The 20,190-nt window shown below is 39.5% G+C and overlaps 2 protein-coding genes across 6 annotated transcripts in view; both read right to left on the bottom strand.

Moving 5' to 3' along the window:
• Positions 1–5,045, bottom strand: part of dip2bb (disco-interacting protein 2 homolog Bb) — a 43,571-nt gene extending 38,526 nt beyond the window's left edge. Inside the window, exon 1 of one of the 2 annotated variants that reach the window (XM_028002073.1) lies at positions 4,738–5,045. In XM_028002073.1, the coding sequence (XP_027857874.1) occupies positions 4,738–4,822 (85 nt within the window). In that variant the 5' untranslated portion in view covers positions 4,823–5,045. The remainder of the gene's footprint in view (positions 1–4,737) is intronic. The other variant, XM_028002074.1, reaches the window with a different exon arrangement.
• A 2,031-nt stretch (positions 5,046–7,076) lies between these two features.
• atf7b (activating transcription factor 7b) lies at positions 7,077–20,016 on the bottom strand. Of its 4 annotated transcripts, XM_028002093.1 has the most exons (12): positions 19,867–20,016; positions 17,320–17,380; positions 15,286–15,382; positions 15,046–15,173; positions 14,807–14,932; positions 14,558–14,715; positions 14,367–14,463; positions 14,166–14,285; positions 12,291–12,440; positions 9,995–10,183; positions 9,791–9,896; positions 7,077–9,646 (listed from the first exon to the last, which is right to left on the bottom strand). In XM_028002093.1, the coding sequence occupies exons 2-12, from the start codon at positions 17,365–17,367 to the stop codon at positions 9,411–9,413; spliced, it is 1,455 nt and encodes a 484-aa protein (XP_027857894.1). In that variant the 5' UTR covers positions 17,368–17,380; positions 19,867–20,016; the 3' UTR covers positions 7,077–9,410. The 4 variants fall into 4 exon arrangements, with proteins under 4 accessions (XP_027857894.1, XP_027857892.1, XP_027857893.1 ...); XM_028002091.1 differs by lacking the exon at positions 17,320–17,380 and having other exon boundaries at positions 19,867–19,989; XM_028002092.1 differs by lacking the exon at positions 17,320–17,380 and having other exon boundaries at positions 9,995–10,168; positions 19,867–19,989.
• Between the last annotated feature and the right edge of the window lie 174 nt (positions 20,017–20,190).

The following is a 20,190-nucleotide window of genomic DNA, read 5'->3' as shown; positions in this document are numbered from 1 at the left end:
GTTCAATCCATTATCTGAAACCAGACAGAGTATCACATAGCTGCAAATCTACAAAGACATGGCCATTAATCTAAACTGACAGGCAAGGCAAGGAACCCATCAATAAGGGAAGGAGCCAAGAAATGACTCTGGAGAAGCTGCAGACATCCGACAGCTGAACAGGAAGTAGCCGGTGAATGTGGAAACAGAGCTCCTTAACGCGAACATCGTCTCTAGATCACAGTAGCACACCACAATGTTCTCTCCCTTGTTTCTTCCCTTCCATTTTTTCTCTAGGTGTTGTTTATTTTTGCATCACCCAGCAGGATTTCCCACTAATTCCAGCGGTGAGCTTAGTATTGCACTACATTAGCTTTCTCTTGCAAGTTAAGTTTTGGAAGTCGTAAATTAGGATTTTGGTTTAATCTGATCAGAGCTGCTTCTACCACATGTTTGCTGTAATTGCTTTCTTTTTGACACTTTCTCATGAAGTCCAGATTTGTGTGCATGTGCAATAATTGTCCATTCAACACATTTCCCCACCTTCAGTCAGGAGCAGCTTGACAATTATGGCTGCAGCTCCACATTAAGATGGACTCTGCGTTCCACTTTGCTCAGCAACACAAACTGCTGTTGCCCAGCGCATGGCAATACAAACAAATCTGTTTCTCAGAGCAGCGCAGCCGATTTCACATCCCAACAGAAAGTGTGCTAATACTGCACATCAAACACAGGGTAGTGGCAGCAGCATGCTGTCGGGATAATACTGCTTTTCTTAATCAGAAAGAAGAACTCTGGTCAGAGTTAATGGAAATGAATAAAAGGTAATTCTGGAACTTGCCACATACTTGAGACCGGAGGTTCACCTTTCTGCAAGACAAACCCCCCAAACATCTAGGCAGAGCTATGATGCAATGGTTTGGATCAAGCATATTAACATTTTAAGGTGGCCTAGTCAAAGTCCAGACCTAAATTTAATTGAGAATATGTACGTCGATGAAATCAAAAGTTTCTTAGCTACTTCACAGAGAATTGCCGAACATTACATGTTCGGCAACATGTAATGTTCACTTGTTTTTATGAGATATATTTAATGATAATTGAGAAGCCTTTTATCTAAATATTTTCTTATTAGAAATTGAATTTATTTGTGTGAATAATGAGCACTTTTAAGATCATACTTTCAGACTGCATAAAATCTAATAGTAATGGCTTTTAAAGAGTCTGTACATTTATCTTGATGTATTTGGTGATAGCTGTTCTCACTAGTGTTGTATGTTTCTTTGTATTGTCTTTGTTTTATTAAATTTTGTCTTTGGTCCAAAGAAAATGAAAAAATAAAAAATGGTTTAAAAAAAAGAAACTTTAGTCTATAGCTGTGGAAAGCTAGTAGATTCATCCCCTAGTTGAAGCAAAAAACATAAAAAAGGAAAACTTAGTGGAGGTATGCATGCCACACTATTCAGGTCTTAAACTCAACTGAAATGTAAAAAAAAAAAAAACAAACAAGAAAGCACATGGACACCATATATTATGAACTACTTTCAGTAGCTCAATCACATAAAAAAAAACAATGAGGTTTGTTATTAAGATGCTCTGGGAGACACATGTGAAGTCACTAGGTTGTGGCAGATGTCCCATCGCATGAAGACCTTCTAAACGGAGCTTAACTAGCTACATGAGTCCAGCCGTGTGAAAAACAACAACCTGGTCAAACACATAATCCCCATAGTGCAGGGAATAAGCACTGGACACTTGTACCCTCGTTCAGAGCAGCTTAGACTGTTGTGGTTTAGTGCTCTACATTCCAGCCCAGCTCAGTCACTAAGACCTTTACCCCGTCAAAGGTTTTCTTTGTGTCCTTCCAGTCATGGAAGTTAAAGTAGGTGGAGTTGCTCTGTTTCCTCTCCTAGCTGCGACTATCGTCACTAACATGCACAGAAGCAAATGCACATCACACTGCAGCCCTATGTGTTTTCAGACAGGACATAAAAGATGCTGATGCACATTTTCCTGCGCTTGTTGCTAGGGGGAATCCCATCTACGGGAACAACAATGAGGGGAATTGTTGCCATGTAAAAGATATCCATGGCAAAGTTTCAGGCTCGCTGGGTGTCCAGCTGCTTCTCGCCTTGTTGCCGTCAGCCGTTTACAGCCTGAGTGGACGTTGGACAGACGGCGAGGACGCTTCATGACACTAGAAGGTGTAGATACAGAAGAAGAAGAAGAAGCAGCATCTGGAAAGCAGGAGCTTTTCATCACGTTTGATCTAATGTTTCAAACGACAGCGCGGCCCTCTGAGACGGACTGAGGCTCTTACAGAGGGATATGAGGTGTCACCTTACCACACAGCTTCGCTCAAAAGACTAAAACAGACAACAGTCTGAATACACTATTGGCTGTGGAGATGTCCCAGAAACTTTGACTTGACACTGAATCCAAGAGATGTATTTACTTTGATAACTAATTTAAAAATAACAGCCTTTTCACTTAACTAACTTAGATTATTGAACTAATTTTAATATCAAAGACAAAGTGAGTTCATAAAAAAACAGAGTGGTGATTCCATCTATTAAGGGAATAAAGCAAAACAAATTTACCTCGCACTATGCGAAAAAGTAATCATCCCACTTGTTAAATCGTAAAATAAGAAATTAACTATGACTTTTTTTTTACTATCCACTCCGAGGCCTGAGAGAACCTGTCTGACAACATGAGGTTGGCCCAAAGATCTAAAACGCAACATGCTATTTAGACACAGATCTAAAGAAAATCAAGAATAGATGAGAAAGGGTCACTGACATCTATCATTCTGGTAAGTATTAGAAAGCCATTTCTAAGGCTTTTCAACGCCAGTGAACCACAATGAAAGCCATTATCCAAAAGTGGAAAAAACACTGAACTGTTGTGAACCTTCCCAGGAGAGGTCGCCTACAAACACTACTCCCAAAAGAGCATCAACCACACATCCAGGGAGCCACAAAGACTCCAGAACTGCATCTAAAGAACTACATGCCTCACTTGGGTTTAGTATTTATGATCTGACAATAACAAAGAGACGTGGGAAAACATGGCATACATGGGTTTCAAGGCCAAAAGGACAGCTGAACACAAGTAGCCATCTCCCATTCGCCAGAAACAACACGTAGATGTTCAAGACTTTTAGGGGAAATATCCTGTGAACTTGCAAGAGAAAAACTAAATATTTACATCTGGTCTTAAAGCAACAAAACATTTCAGAACAAATCACATCTGCAGTCAAACACAGCGGTGGTAGAGTGATGGCCTGGGATTGAAAGAAACATGAATTCTGCTCATGAAGGAGAATACCCAAACATCAATTTGTAACATTAAGCTCAAGCTCACTTAAGTGGTGCAGCAAGTCAATGATTTAAAAAAAAAACACCAGCAAGTCTACATCAGAATGACTAAAACAACATTGTAAATGAGGGTTCTGGAGAGGTCTAGTCCATGTCTGGACCTAAATCCAACAGAGATATTGTGCTTTGGTCTAAAACGGTTTAATGTGGCTGAAATAAAACACCAAATCAATTTAAAAGACTCACAGGCAGCAATCAAAATTGCTTGACGACAATTGTTTCTGTCAAAGTTGGTACAACCAGCAGTTAGTGGGTTTAGGGGTAAAGTAGCTTTTTCGGGCAGCATCAGGTTGGTTGGGAATTTTTCCCTTAAAAACACAAACATTTCATTTTTAAAAAATTATGTTTTTATTTAATTACTGAGGTTACATTTGTCTGATACTAAAACCTATTTGATGGTGCAAAACATCTAAGCGAGACAAGAAGGTAAAAACAGAAGAATGTTGTAAGGGGAAAAATAATTTTTCACAACAGTCAAACACCAAAAACAATACTTTAGAAGATTACCAGAACTATTAAGAGATGTTTTTTAAAGAAAGAGCTTGTGGTTTTCGCAACCTATGAACAAAATGACAAGAGTTTTTTTTTTCTCCACCAAGGTTCCCGTCTCAAGTTTCACCTGTGCTCCTACAGACAGGGCAGCTAAATGTATACATGAGGCTCTGTGTTGCAGCTAAGACATCATTAGTGGCACATACCTCCTCTTGTTTGACTCTATGTGAAGCATAACATTAGTCATCCTCCTCCAGGCACCAGAGAACTGCACGGCACAAATCAAGTTTCTGCCTAGTGATTCGCAGCGTGACGAGGAGACTTGCATAACATCCAGATCCATATTCTCTATTCCTAGAGTAATGTTTTTTAAGCAAATGAGCCTTCATTATGTGCTGCAGATCAGAGTTAAAGCTTTGAGAGCAGCAGAGATGGATGCTGGATGGGTCACAGCACCATCACTATCCACTGATCCTTGTGCACAGGGCCTCTGGAATGACAAAACCTGACCCACATTCAACAACAGGAGTGGATGGATGCTCATTTCACCAAAATGGACTAAATACAGGATGATAATGCGGATTAAAAACAAGAACTCATTGCAGATGTCTCATAAAAAAAACATTAAAAAACACAAACTATAAATGATAATCCCTGCGTGTAGCAGTACAAATGGCAGGGATTTCATGTTTTAATAGGGGGTCAGTGTGTGTTTATATTTTGCTGTGTTCGTGACTCGACCCACTGCAGTAGCTGGGACTCAACCAGCTGACACAGAGACCCTGTCAGTCCCCGAAGGAACACAAATCTGCAAATAAATCTCCACTTTCCACCAAATCTACAGCATCTAACGCTCCTGAACCCGCTGCAGGAACATCCAGCCTACCTTCGCTCAGCTCCAGGTCCAGCTCCGCCAGCTGGTCCCTGACCTCTTTCGGCAGAGTCGACAGATCAACGCCGCGGTCGGTCATCTTCGGAGGCTCCGCAGCCAGCGGGGTGGATCTGTTGAGCTCGAAGGGCAGCAGGTGACTATCCTGCGAGAGGCTGTAAGAGGGAGCTGGGGGCGGGGGGGGAATAAACAATCAAGACGTGGTAGCGGTGCTGTTTACTCCATCTCCGCGACTCCCCGACACCGCCATGACTGTGGGAGATGGGAACAAGTCGGCAGAGAGGAGTCCGTTAGTCACGTGACCCGGGATGATGGGACCCTGTGGAGGCAGGAAGTGGACTCGGTGCGCCCTCTGCTGTTAGCAGCTGGAAGTGAAACAAGCTTCTTCCACCTCACCTGACTCACCGTAGGTGGAAAATGGCACAATAGCATAGGGGCGATATGGACTTAAATTTTCATCACAATGGTTTGTGATTCTCTTGTTGTAACGATAAAAGTGACGATAATAACTATTTTTTTTTCTTTTCCCCTTACCGTGTCGCCTGCATGGCTCTACAAATACAAATACTCATGAAAACATACTCATTTATGATATGAGTGTGATTTTTATCTAAACTGCACACAGTAACTCTATAATGATAGTTTTTTTTAAATATATTGATATTTATTGACACTCATTAGTAAAAATGAGATAGTAAAAATAATAATCTCAATAATAAAACACAGTATTGACACACATTTTGAATTTAACATTAAATCAAAATTCTTATGATATGAAATTTATTATGATAAATGATAAACAACATGATAAATTAGTACCTAATTTTTATTTATCTCTGGAAAAGAAAATATTTTATTTACACCTGAACACTTAACAGTTTCCTTATCTTACTCATTTAACAAAAGATATCCACTTTTTTTTACCTGAAGATAATTTAAGATACCTTGTGCAGTAGTGTGTAACCCTGGACCTAAACTACCCCTGGCCTGCATGTTTTAGATGAATCCGCTTTTATATTAACAGTAGGAAGAGCTTGCTCTGGGTACAGTGAAGACTTTTGAGGGGTTTTTTTTAGCATCTTGCAGTCTGCTCTCAAAGTGAAATTGCTTGGACAACCAAACCTGGAAATGTCTACTTGTAGAATATTTTCCATCAGGGGAAATTGAGGATTTAAATTTCTTTTGAGATCTCTTCATGTTACCAGACTTATAATATGCTACAATCATATTTCTGATGGGCTTAGATAGCTCTTTTGAGTGTACTATAGTGCTGACTCTTTTATTCTGTTCCTAAAGTGGGATCACAAATAGGTACACACCTGCAATATAGAAATCTAAAATTGAAAGACAGAAAAAACAAAACTGAAGTTATTATTTTTGGACCTAAAGAGGAACGATCTAGAGTCAATGCACATCTCCAGTTATTACAACTGAAAACCAGCGATCAGGCCCGAAACCTGGGAGTAGTGATGGACTCTGACCTGAACCTCCAGAGCCACATAAAGACAGTTACAAAGTCGGCCTTCTATCACCTGAAGAACATTTCCAGAATTAAAGGACTTATGTCTCAGCCAGATCTAGAGAAACTCATCCATGCATTCATCTTCAGTCGTATTGATTATTGCAACAGCGTCTTCACAGGTCTGTCCAACAAATCAATCAAACAGCTGCAGCTGATCCAGAATGCTGCTGCTCGCTTTCTCACTAAAACCAGGAAGATAGAGCACATAACACCAGTTTTAAAGTCCCTCCACTGGCTCCCTGTAGCTCAAAGAATAGACTTTAAAATACTGTTGTTAGTTTATAAATCACTGAACGGCTTAGCACCACAATACATTAAAGATCTGCTGTTGTTGTATGAACCTTCCAGACCTCTCAGGTCTTCCGGTTCTGGCCTGCTCTGCATCCCCAGAACCAGAACCAAACGAGGAGAAGCAGCTTTCAGCATCCATGCACCAAAAATTTGGAACAAACTTCCAGAAAACTGTAAAACAGCTGAAACACTGACTTCTTTTAAATCTCAACTAAAAACCCACCTGTTTAGAATTGTATTTGAAATGTAATCAATTACAAATTTATGGATGGAACTTGACTTAATGCTTTGTTTTGATTATTGATTCTATATTGCATTGTGATTCTGTGTTTGTAATGATGTAAAGCACTTTGAAATGTCTTGCTGCTGAAATGTGCTATACAAATAAAATTTGATTGATTGATTGATTGAAAAAATCTTGAATTTTGAATACATACATAGAGTATTTGACATCTAATTATTTAAAACAATACTAAGCACTAAGATTCCAGACAGATAAAAAAACAAACAAAAACAACCTACATTTACTTTTGTTATACATTAATTTATTTCATCGTTTGTCCAAGACAACTTATTAATTAGCTGAGACTATACACAAGTTATTTCCCATCTTGAGGCCTGAGTATTGAACAAACTTACTCCACACAGATATTTTCAACATGCCCCCTTCCCACCCAATGTAGTAAAACATTAAGAGAAAAATAAAAATCTCTAACCAAAAGGGTGCATACAATCACATGGAGAACACCTTAACATTCCCACAGAAAACAAAGCCTAAAACATGTTATAAAAACAGCAACAAGGGAAAAAAAAAAGTTGATAGTCAATAGTCGTGGAAGAACAATGTCATATATTAAAAAGCTGCAAAAGAAAGTCAAAAGAAGCACCGTGCATGTATAATTATTCTGGTTCATAATGTTATAGCACTAGTTTTATGGTATAAAGCTCCCAATCAGACCACTTGTAACTCTAACATGTACACTGATTAACAGTCCATTCACTCAACAATAATCTTCTTCACATTTCCTTTGGTCACCTCGTAACTGTAGCGTTTGACTGAAATAGAGCAAACCCTGTCAGCAGCTGGACTACACACGTCCACTCAAAGCAAGAACATTGATATTCAATAGAAAAATATATTGCACCACTCTTTACTCAACTGAAATGTTTGGGTAAAGGGTTTAAAACCTGTTACTTCTGATTATCAATTAAAAGTATTCTAATAGCCCAAAGTTTTCAGGGGCCAATGATGGAATCCTAACAGAACCGGGCCAGTTTTCACATTTACAGATCGATGTTAAAAAACAGTGAGAGTATAATGGGCTACGTACAAATAGTGGTATTCTTCAGCCTTGAGTAATCCATGCAGTCAGTAGGGGTTGATACAATTGACTAATATCATGATATCCATTCTAAATGGGTTACATATTAATAAAAGGGCACACAATCACAGGATTAACTGTGTTCACATCTACGATTTGTTTTGTTGTGAACTCAACCAACTTTCATTGAGTGCATTATTAAAAGAGTTGACTGAAGAAAAAAAAACATTTATAAAACAAAGAGTACAAGACAGATGATAAAATAACAAAAGAAGAAAAAATCTTCCCAGAATGGATTCACAGCACTCTGGAAAGATTTTACTACAACTGAAAATAAGCATTAAACATGTCAACATTTTTACCTGTAAGTTTATTTTTAAATGGTGTAGTGACATAAAATTCCCACCAGATGTTGGTAACAAAGAAATCAACAAAACTTAATCCATACATTTAGTTATGAAATCAAATGTATTTTGGAAAAATGAACCAACATGGCCTCTTTGCTGATTGTACTCACAGCACAAGACTCCACTACTGAAGAAAATGCATGCTTAAGCTTCATTTCATTTATACTCTTTTTGGTAGATTTGATTACACTGAGGTGAGTCAGCTTTCTTGCCAAACAGGAAACTTGACACAAATGGAAAGAACAGAAGATTTGTGCAATGTTGAAACTGCCACAACCAATAAAAGCCTTTCTACTATGTAGGATATGGTTTAGTAAATTTCTGTTTAGCACTTATTCTTTTAAGTTTTTCACTTCATTTCCATACAACTTAATTTATGGAGTTATTCATGTTGATTTCTCTGTATGTTTGGATTATTTATGTTAACAACAGGGATTGATGATCAACCACTTCTTATGATATGATATAGGCACCAGCCTCCCAGCAACCCTGCAAGAATAACTGGATAGAAAAAGATGGATGGATATTACCCACATTCGGTGTAATTTAATGTCTATAACTCCATTAGAGATAAATTTATTGAGAAAAACATTGGCATGTTTAATAAGCTTCTTCCTAGATGTAACTATAAACGTTATATGAACAAATGCAGATGTTCAAAACTCTTTTTTACAAATTAAAAAAGAAAACAATCATGATATATTACAGTAAAACTGTTAGCATGGAAAGAAACAAACCTCATCACAGCCAGTGTGGGAAGAAGTTGGACTGTTGCTGCTTTCCAAGCTGAAATAAAATAACTAAATGGTTAAAAAGCCATTTCATATTTTTCTTCTGGATCTAAAACCATTTCTGTCATAACTGACCCCGAACCCTGCAGAGTAAGTGTTCGACACATAATTCATATTTACATACACAGAGTGATGAAGCGTTTCTGAAAAGGGAGCCTGTTGGAGGAGGGTTGGTGGAGGTACCACGCCATGTCTTTGTGTGATTACTGTAGGATGTAGAGGAGGAAAAAGGGGGTATCTACTGAGTTAGGGTGGGTTCCCTCTTCACACCAAGCTTTGCACCAGTGCGGCCTCTGAATGTCACTCGAGTTCATTCTGGCTGCCGTCTGCCTGCACATCATCTCGGGGTTGGCTGCGACTGCGGAGCGATGACGTCCCCTCCAGGCTGGCCCGAGCCCATGCCGGCTAACACCGACATGGCCACTGCTTCTGCAGCTCGGACGCTTAGTCCATTTATGGTAGGCCCTGGGCTGGAGGCCACGGTGGCAGGTGACGGCACGTGCTGAATGACCGCCGCCGGGGAGCCGATGTGTTCGGTGGGAGCCTCCCTCGAGGCTTCCTCTCCTCCTGCAGCTATAGACAGACAGAGCAACATTCACCCTTAGAGAGGTGAGCGAGTAAAAAATAACACATTAGATGGATGAAATGGTGGATGACAGCTGACTAAAGGAGTGATAAAACAGGATGACATGTTAGTTAATGATCTTGAATGGTTACCTAAGAAAGCTGCCTTCTTCTGCATGACAGTGACAGGGCAGTCTTTGTGAGCTAGAAGGAGCTGTTTCAGCTGTGCCACCTCATTCCTCAGCAGAGTCACTTCACTCTGATGGCAACACAAAATATTCACCATTCATTCAGTCATCCCGAGACCAGTCACAAAGCATGTTTAAATGTTTAGCATAGAGCCCGCTGATGGCTTACTGTCAGAGAGATGTTCATGTTGGCAAGATCTTCTGCCTTCTTCTCCAAGGAGTTGACCCATAGCTTTCGTTTTTGTCTGCAGCGAGAAGCGGCCGCCCGGTTCCTTTCCAGAAAACGTTGCCTCCTCTCGTCGGGATCCATCTCTGACGCACGCCGCCGCCGTCCCCCTGTTGGCTGAGCAGGGGACACCTGGAGAATGAGGAGGGGGGGTAAAAGTGGGCCACTTGCAGACATATACATGATCACTTGTAAATTACCTCTTGATATGTTACATTGCAAGATGTTTTGTTGGGATTTTGTGTGCAAGACTGACACATAAGTAGCAAATAATTATGACGTTGAAGGTTATATATATATATATATATATATATATTACAAATGAAAATCTGAAAAGAGTGGTATGTGTGGTGTGTGATTTTAAAAAAAATACAGTATAACTACAGCTGTTTTGTTAAGACTTCAAAGGAACTCAATAGGCATCTGAGGGATAAAGCTGTAGATGCTGAAAGGACGTTTCTGTTATAAACAAAATGGCTGAAGATCTTCCAGATTCAATCTATCATCTGATAATAATTATGGCACAACTATAAACCCACCAAAACATGGTTACATATTACAATGAATAAAAAAAAACCCATAATGAAACACGGTGGTGGCTCAATAATGCTGTTGGAACAGAAACAGAGAAGCTGGCCAGAGTTGAGGTGAAGATAAATGGAGCCAATTACAGGACAATTTTCAAAGAAAACTGACTACAAACTGCATAATTACTGCAAACAGAATTGCAACAAAATGCTTTAGATCGGAATATAATAATGAGTTAGAATAGACTAGCCAAAGTCCTTGACAAAATCTATATAAGAATTGGTGGACTTAGACCAATGTTCACAATCATCCAGTTTTTAAGCAGCATAACGCTTCATTTCACTGGTTTGCATAGGACATTCACATTTACCTGTTTTTGAAAATGAAAAGGGACATTACAACCTTGCAACACTGTCCATGAATGAAAATAATCTGAGCCTCAACAAGAATACAACGGAGGTTATTATTTTCAGTAAATCTAATCCTCTAGATTGGAACAAATGGTGATCTTGGTCTACTAACTTCATGATGTCAATGTCTGTCAGAAAACAGTCATAATTGACTCTTCTTTTAAACTGAACAAACAATTCAAATGATTTATTCTTTTGATTTTGCCTAATTATATGTGCATTATAAAGTAATGCATTATACAGTACTATTCATTATGATCTTATATATAATTTACATTTATTCATATCCAAGTATGGGCATAAAGTATATTTTATGTGGATTGTGCTGTTTCTGTTTGCATGTACTTCACAGCAGATGTATTCTAAAGTTGTGACTCAATTCAAAATAGGAGGTAATGCAAACACTGTTGAAATTTCTCATTACAGCAGTAACTTTCTAATCCTGTTCCTCGGAGCACAGTGTCCTGATTGTCTTGGATGTTCTGGCTCCAACACACACAATTCACGATAATAAATCACAACAATGGCCCGCTGTCATGTTCTCCTAAAGCATTTCAATGACTCACCAATGGAATGTAGGTGTGCTTAAACTTTAGCATCTAAAACATGCAGGCGGGATGCCTCAACGACACAGGACAGGGAGACACAGGTTTACAGCATGTCTGGTTCCGAATGAAGGGAAATCACATCAGTGGAGCAAGACATGCATTCAAAATGTGCCTCAGTTAAAGTCTAATGAGGGAACAGAGAAAGTGCTGCAGTTTTTTTCTGGCTGTTTGCAATCCATCTCGTGCCTGTAACTGCGCATTACTGATCAGCTGGCTAAAGGAGGGCCTCAACCGTATCCCTTGTTTAAAAAGGACTTCTTCCAACAGTGGTGGCTCAGACACCAAGGAAACAGCACCCATCTCTCTAATTAAGATAATTAGAGAGATGGGTGCTGAGAGACTGGCCAAGCGCCTGTTGACACCTGATATCACCTGGGCAATATCAGCTAGAGCTGCTTTTTATTTCAGCGAGTTGATAACCTACTTTTTTATTAGGAATATGAGTCCGTATACAAATAAATGTTACAGATAGCATTACTACTGTAGCTATCAATATGTTGAGTTATTTTAGCAACAGCTAGAATAAACATTGCCTTTCTGTTTTCAATGTGTGTGTTAACATCGGGATATAAGGACTTCTGGCTATACTAGAGCAGCATTAGTTTGAGTAACAGTGTCACTGTATGCATTATTGTGCATCAACATTTTTTCTTCTCTGTCATATGTTAGTGTGTAACAAGCTAATTCCTATACCTGAGGTTGTGCAGGCGACGGTGTATCAGAGTTCTGGTTGGGCTGCTGGCCCTGTTCTTGTCGCTGGGGGATAGCAGGGATGGATCCTGATCCGCCACCTGCTCCATCTTGTGCTGCCGGGCCTTGATGAGACAGAGCTGCCTTCAGCCTCTATAACGACACATAGAAAACACTCCAGGTAAATGTCAAACTCCTGAGAAATTTCTGGTGCCAGTCTCCGGGAGTCATGGGTGAAGGGGTTTGAGGTACACCCTGGATGGGTCACCAGTCCATCACAGGGCAATAAAGAGACACACAGGACAATCACACGCACACGCCCCCACACACACACACCCCTGCACGCACACACACACAAATTTTACACAGTTTAGAGAGACCAATGAACCTAGCAGTCATGGAGCTGTAAAAAAAACTGGAGAGCAGGGCTGGATGAAAAATTAATAACAATATATATAGCAATAGAAACAAGATCAATATGAACAGAATATGGCCAATGGAATATTCCATAATTTCACTGAAGTCCGATCCAGGACCGCACAGCATCCTGAGGGATGTAGGCAGACGAAAAGCTTTAGCCACTCACCATCTCAAAGCTAGCAAAGCAAGGTTGCTGGCATCAACTAACTCACTCGTTCTTTGTTTACCTAGCAATGAATTGCTGAGTAACTTGTGGTTACCTAGCAACGACCTGCTGAGCAACTTGCACAGCAGCAGTTTAAGGTTTCACCACTGTGCCTCATAACTGCTTAAAAACTGGATAAAACAGGAAAGCTCACATCACCAGTTTGTTAGTATTTCACATATTTAAAACAAAAAATTAATCAATAATTATTGATATAGACCAATATGAAATCCTTATCCATATCATCTAGACCTATTGGACAATATGAGAAATTTTAACATTACGCAAGTAGATCCCAACAAATCAGATTATCACTGAAAATGTCACACTCATTTTATATTGAGTCAGTAGTCACATTGATATTATTTCCAGTTTTTTGTTCTGTTAATTTTTATGATTATGGCTTAGAACTAATAAAAAAAAGGTTGCCATGCTATGGCTTCCAGAGTCATAAGGGGGATTGCTGACAGTTTGTCAGCAATCCCCAGTTTGACAGTTGTCCAGCCATTGGCCCGATCCACAAGGAATGTGTAAGCTCACAGAGTGCTGCATCCAAGCACAGTAATGGAAAGTGGAGCTTTTAACTGCAGCCAATAAGATTGTGAAGCAACACCTACACACAAACATATCGGGACATGAGCTACAACTGTGGCATTCTTTGTGTTCACCACCCCTGAATCAACATCGGAAGCGTCTTACCTGGGCTGAGGAGAAAAAGAGCCAGAGTGTTGCTTTGTGGTCCAAAATCCTCTTTTCAAAAGGAAGTAAATGTTGAATTTCATTTGGAAATCAAGGTCCAAGAGTCTGGAGAATCCAAGTTTCTTTAGGTGCAGTGAGGTTTCCACATTCAGTGATGAATTGAGGAAATATGCTCCATTGTGTTTTATAATGTCCAAAGTCAGCACAGCCCAGGAAAGTTTAGAGCTTCCCTATATTGAGACGCCTAATGGGGATTATGATTTAGTTTTCCAGTAGGATATGTACCTACATTCAGTAGGTTGACATTTCTGTATTAAAATGTTATTTGGAGCACTTATGTCATATCTTAATGCTTTGAAAAGTAAATTCAAAGCAGTTTTTGTTACCTGTATTAATACAATTAACTGACAAACACTTAGACAGGCAAGCACAAAGGATTTAAATTAAGAGTTTAAATTTTTTAAACGAAACACTGAAGTAAAACAATTTTTCAACTCTATCCTTATCTATTGGGGTGTATTTGATAACCAAAAAAAAAAAAAAAGTAATCTTACCATTTTGGTCTCCGAGTGAAGACCGTATCCAGATGGGGAGGAGGAACCACTGCTGGCTCCCCCTATCGGAGGTCCTGGTATCCCAGGGATGTTAGGCACTGTGTTCACTGTCCTCGCAAGCTTCCAAAGACAACAAAGAAGGTAAATAAAATAACTTTCCCATCCATCCTCTCTGTTTAGTTCTTCTTAGACTTTACTCACAGATATAACAGAAGTCATCTGCACAGGACTGGGTAAAAGAGGGACAGTCTGGCCATTAGGGAGGTGCCTCACCAGTGGATATGCACTTGTGGGAGATCTGTTTACATTTGTACATTTTATGAGAACTTACTTAAGCTTCAAGATGTTTATTCACAAGGACAATAAATGCAAGGGAACACAATGTAATTTACCCAAGCTGTCTGTTGGAGGGTGGAGCCTGTGTGATGACAGACGTTGGAGAAGGCAGAGTTGGGTGTAGCGGGTCACCGGTCAGGTGAAGGGGGAGAGAACCTGGACGAACAATTGTCGGAGTAGGAGCGGAGCTCGCCACAGGCTTAGAGAGAAACTCCTGCCGGAAAAATGATGATGTATTTAATCATGCATTACTGTAATTTTGTATCCAGCACTTAGTGACAAATGGATTACATGCTTCGTCTCACCCTAGAGTCCCTGCTATTCTCAGACATGCTGGAAGAGGAATCTGGACTGTCAGGGGGAGAAGAATCGACTTGTAAGGACGACTCGTCCTCATCTTTCACTTCAGAGGGTGTTTGTAAAGGTGCAGCCTAAAAGACCAGAAGCGCATGAACTCTGTCAGATCATCTGGAATAATGAGAAGGTCAACAGCTAAATTAAGAAGATACAGATATTACACCTCTGAGACAAGCTGCTTACTCACAGGGTGCTTTGTTCTGTGATCGTCTTCCTGTGTTTTACCAAACTCCTGATCAAAGGAACCGGCCAGCTCATTAAACAAACCGACCTCCTCACAGTTCTTCAGGAAGCGTGTGGGTGTAGGAGTCTGGTCTGGGAAACCCAAAAAATAAAAACCACATTAGGTCTTCAATGTGGAAAGAACCATTACACATGGCCTCTGCTGCATTTTCTAAAAATAACATACAAAAACTATTGCATATACCTTGAATAATAACAGAGTCGGTCCTGGCAGGACCAAACTTTAATGTCATTTCATGTTTGTGTTTGTGGACCGAGAGGTGATCTTCATTTGTGAATCTCTGCAACAGAAAACAGATTAGACAGGAGAAAAACAAATACTAGGGAGCAAATAAAAGACTAGCATATCAAGAAAAAGAAAAGAAATAAATTAAAAAATGAATTAAATATGCTTATTTATTTATTGATCATTTAAAGATGAATAACAGTAGATGTTGCTGAGAAAAACTATGGTAGTAATGTGCTTAATTATTGCTCATGATATATAGTAGTTTAATGACAAAATTCACTTTAAGCCCGCAAAGCATTGAGTTTTTCTGGAGGGATGATCCATTTCCAACTTTTTATGGTCAACTGTGACTTTAAATCTTTTAGCATTATTATAGTTTTTAAAATTGAGAACTGAACCGTCATTAATATATTTTGTATTAACCTTAATTTATAGCATATGCAAATTTTATACACACATTTTTTAGTTTATGTAAAAAAGGAGCAATGCGTATAATATTGAACTGAGGTACAGTGACTGTATAATAAAAAAAAAAAAAACGATAACTCAAATTAACAGAAACTTCCAGCTTATATAAAATAAAACAAATACCAAAGCCTGTGTCGTGAAACTTTTAGACGTGTCCTTAGTCCAACACATCAAATCAAATGGCTGAACTGCCTCTTTAGAATGCAATAAAGTTCTACAATGCCCTGATAATTATCTAGTTATTTGGCTCATGTTTCAGCAGAGATCCCCAATAAAATAAATCATACCCATAATATAATGCTGCTCCTTCCACAGTGGGGTCAAGGTGGTATGCAGAGGTACTTTACATTTTGCATACAAGAAAAAGAAATATTCTAATCTCATCTGAACAGAGCACCTTCTTTCACATATTTTCCATCTTCCCAAGAGAATGGCACTACTTTGTGACACACTTTAAATGGAACATATTATGGCTATCTTTGTACAGTGGCCCTATTTTGCCACTCTTTGAAAAGAAAAGACACATTTGTGATTACACAAGTAACATTTGTCTGTTAAACACATTCTTCCACCTGAGATGTGCATCTCTGCAGCTCCTCCAGAATTACATTAGAGGCCTTCTCTGATTAAATCTCTCCTTGCCTTGCCGGTTAGTTTAGGCGGAATGCTATGTCTTGTGTTATAGTCACAATTATGCACCGCTTTGTGTGGGTCTATCATGTAAAATCTCAATAAAATAGAGATTTTACAAATACCACTGCCAAAGTAAAGCCTTTGGCAGTTCTTGCAGCCAGCTCTACTGAGAACAGTGACCTTCAGCAATCAAAGGGATGGCTAATTTTTTAAATTAAAATTAGCATATGTGGTTCTCTTAAGTAAAGTGAACCATAAGCTTGATTTTTGTTCTGAAAGAAAATCTGATTTGCTAAAAAAGAAAAATTAATTTTATGTCTATTTCAATGCTTTACTTCCACAAATGTTTCAGGGAAGTAGAAACAATGGAACATGTGTGTGTAAGGATGTGCTGATAATTATTTACATGAAAAATGATAACTGGTTAAAAGTCACTCTGAATTTTAGCCTTTTCTATGGACTGGTCATTTCACCCCTTTGCTTCTTCATACTCTTCTAGTTCAACCATTTTTATTTTCTATTTATGTCAAAGGGGCCAAACCTGTCAAATCAAAAGGTCCAGAAAGCAACTGAGGCAACTGAAATAAATGTAACAAAGTTGTAAGAAAATAATATGCAATAAAATTTAATTATATATATATGGAGAAAAAAACAACTGTTTAACATGTGTATGAAATGATTTGTTTGCGGTATAAAATATTAGAAGTAAGAGGCAAAATCAAATGGGTGTAGGCGTACAATAGGGTGAATTTACACAGCCATTCTAGTCAAAGGCCTATAAATCTTTGCTCATGTAATGGAAGAAACTAAAGTTATTTCTGCAGCTAAAAGTTAGAATGCAAGGAATTGATATTTTTTTAATAGGATGGTGAGTTGGAGAAGTTTTACCTGCCCACATCCAGGGGCTGTGCAGACAAAGGGTCGATCATCCCCCATCTCAAACAACGTTCTGCAAGGGACAGCAAGAAACAACAGCATATGGCTTTTTAGGACCACTCAGAGTAAACCATTACTCAAAGCCCTTTTCTTTTCATCTATGCAGTCTTTTGCTTACTTTAGAGTAAGCAAGGTCTGAACTGTCTGAGAATATTTTAATAAGGAACAGTTAACAAAATAGGCTGCACAGTGGCGCAGTTGGTAGCGCCACTGTGCAGTGGTGCCACTGTGCAACACAGTTGGTAGCACTGTTGCCTTGCAGCAAGAAGGTCTTGGGTTTGAATTCCCGGCCTGGGGTCTTTCTGCATGGAGTTTGCATGTTCTCTCTGTGCATGCATGGGTTCTCTCCGGCTTCCTCCCATAGTCCAAAAACATGACTGTCAGGTAAATTGGAACATGACTGTCAGGTTAACTGATCTCTCTAAATTCTCCCTAGGTGTGAGTGTGTGTGTGCTTGGTTGTGTGTCCTGTCTGTTTCTGTGTTGCCCTGTGACAGACTGGCGACCTGTCCAAGATGTACCCCGCCTCTTGCCCGGAAAGTTAGCTGGAGATAGGCACCAGCACCCCTCCTGACCCCACTAGGGACAAGGGTGTAAGAAAATGGATGGACAGTTAACAAAATGGAGCCACTTTCAAACTTTCAGGATTTAAGTTGATTATATTAAAATGATGATTAATTTAAAAGAAAAATCTGAATTTCTAGTAGTTCTGAATGTATATGAAAAATGGGCAAAAACTCTTGCATATAGTCCAACAAGGTGAAAATGTCTCCAGACAGACAGCACTGATAAGGTGAAGCAAATAACACCTCATGTTTCTTCACTGTGGCACTTGCTAGTGGGTGGGGTATACTGGGCAGTAAGTGAACATATTGTCTTCAAACTGATTGTGTTAGAAGCAGAAACAATTGTCAAGCATAAGGATTTGAGAACGTTTGAAAAGGGCCAAATTGTGATGACTTGTCAGTGTTAGAGAATCTCCAAAACTGCAGATCTGGTGATCGTCGATGAAGACAGGGAGCGAACTTGGGCTTGTTGAGTGGTCTAATCCACTAAAAGAACTATTGTAGCTTAACTGGTAGGGAAAAGTGTCTAATATGCAGCAAATCCCAGTTTACTGCAAATACAGTAGGCTTGAATAGTTGCAGAGTGGTCAGAGTGCACATGGTGACCCCTGACTAGAACTAACAATGGTCTAACGAGCATCTAAACCAGACTTTGAAGCAATGGAAGAAGGACGTTTCAGTTGGGTTCATGTGCATCACTTATGCAGGTAACACATGGGTAAGCACTACAAAGCAATACAAACTTTAAATATTCTGGACCACCATCCATGTGGATGTTACTTTAACACATACAACCTACCAGGGTATTGCTGAAGACCATATTCGCACTGTCATTGAAAGTAACATTTTATGATGGTTGTTTCCTTTCAGCAGAGTAATTCACCCTGTCACAAAGCACAAGAGGATTCTGGGGTGGTTTGAGGTGTAGTCTAGGCCTCCAATTCCCCAGATCTTAATCCAATTGACCATCTCTGGACGTTCTAGTCTGATCCACTGTGACTATGCAGCAAAGACTCTAGTGCCAAATATTCGTAGGACACATTCAGGGGTCTAGTGGAGTCCAATGCTTTGAAGGGTCAAGGCTGTTTGCACTGTAAAAATGTTATACCTGATTAATATGTGATTTAATGTGATTCACTCTGCTGTTAGTAGTAAATTTGAACTGTACTGCTGCTGCTGTCTAGATCAATAGGTCAAATCTGGTTAAAGTAAGAAAATTAACCTTGCACCTGTTGAGGAGGAAAACCTGTGATATCACGGGAAATTCCCTGTGCTCACCTGTCACTGAAACCGCTTGAACTGGTCACCTTAACAACTGGTTAGAAAGGAGGAACACACAGGCCGAGCACTATCGGCCTATCTGAAGGGTTTTGCTCTGGACTCTGGAGGATGATCTGGGACAAAACGTTCAACGACGAGGTAGCACAACCAATGCAAGCTACCACGCAACCCTTTCCGTATTGCCATCGAACCGGTCAGCACCGATTTTACTGTATTTCTTCGGGTTTCGGACAGCAGACAGATTGAGCTATACAGGGCATAATCTTTGCTTGCTTTGACTTTCTCAGAGATGTTCCGCAATATATCCTGTCCTCACCCCATTTATCACTTTTATTCAAACTAAACGCGACATTAGAACGAATATGTAAATTAGTGTCATAGAACCAGAAATAATTCAAGCCAAATACTTGTAAAAATATACACATTTTCACACTCACACATAAGCTAGCTATGTTCAAGCTAACTGCTAGGCGAAGCTCCATTAGCTCACTTGAAGAATTTACACTACACGTTAGCAAGCTAATGCTAACGATAACTGTGGTTACAAACTCTCCTGTCTGAGTAAGAATACAAAATGCTTCACAAACACCAACAGTGAACTCCTCTTAATGCGAGATGCAATGTTACATGATGTGAAATCCGTCCAAACTCACCGGACGTTTAAAGTGCCTCTTCACTCCCCCTCCCTGCTCCGGACAGCGCTGCTGCTGCCTGTCCGTTGTTGACACTCTGACACTTGCATTAGCCAAATCTCGCGACATCTCGAGCTCGATGTTACGTAACAGGGTTGCTCGGTCGGAAACGTGCAATTTCTATGCCTACATCTACAACAGTGTTTTTAAAGCTTCAGAGCTTGCAGTTTTGTAAATCATTATTGAATGATTTATGAATGTTGTGTCAATGTTGAGCGCCAACAAAATCTAAATATCTATGGTGAAGACAAACGTGACTTCAGCGGTTACATAATCTTTTAAAGT

This window comes from Xiphophorus couchianus, chromosome 20, assembly GCF_001444195.1.
Source record: "Xiphophorus couchianus chromosome 20, X_couchianus-1.0, whole genome shotgun sequence".
In the NCBI taxonomy this organism is placed as follows: domain Eukaryota; kingdom Metazoa; phylum Chordata; class Actinopteri; order Cyprinodontiformes; family Poeciliidae; genus Xiphophorus; species Xiphophorus couchianus.
This window is presented reverse-complemented; position numbering and strand designations above follow the sequence as displayed.

Excerpts from the sequence above, each read along its gene's own strand:
- atf7b (XM_028002091.1), bottom strand. The coding sequence starts at position 19,974 with ATGTCGCGAGATTTGGCTAATGCAAGTGTCAGAGTGTCAACAACGGAC. Across the intron at positions 15,174-15,285 it reads CGACTCTGTTATTATTCAAG|ACCAGACTCCTACACCCACA; the intron begins GTATATGCAATA and ends TGGGTTTCCCAG. Across the intron at positions 14,464-14,557 it reads CCCTCCAACAGACAGCTTGG|ATCTCCCACAAGTGCATATC; the intron begins GTAAATTACATT and ends AAATGTAAACAG.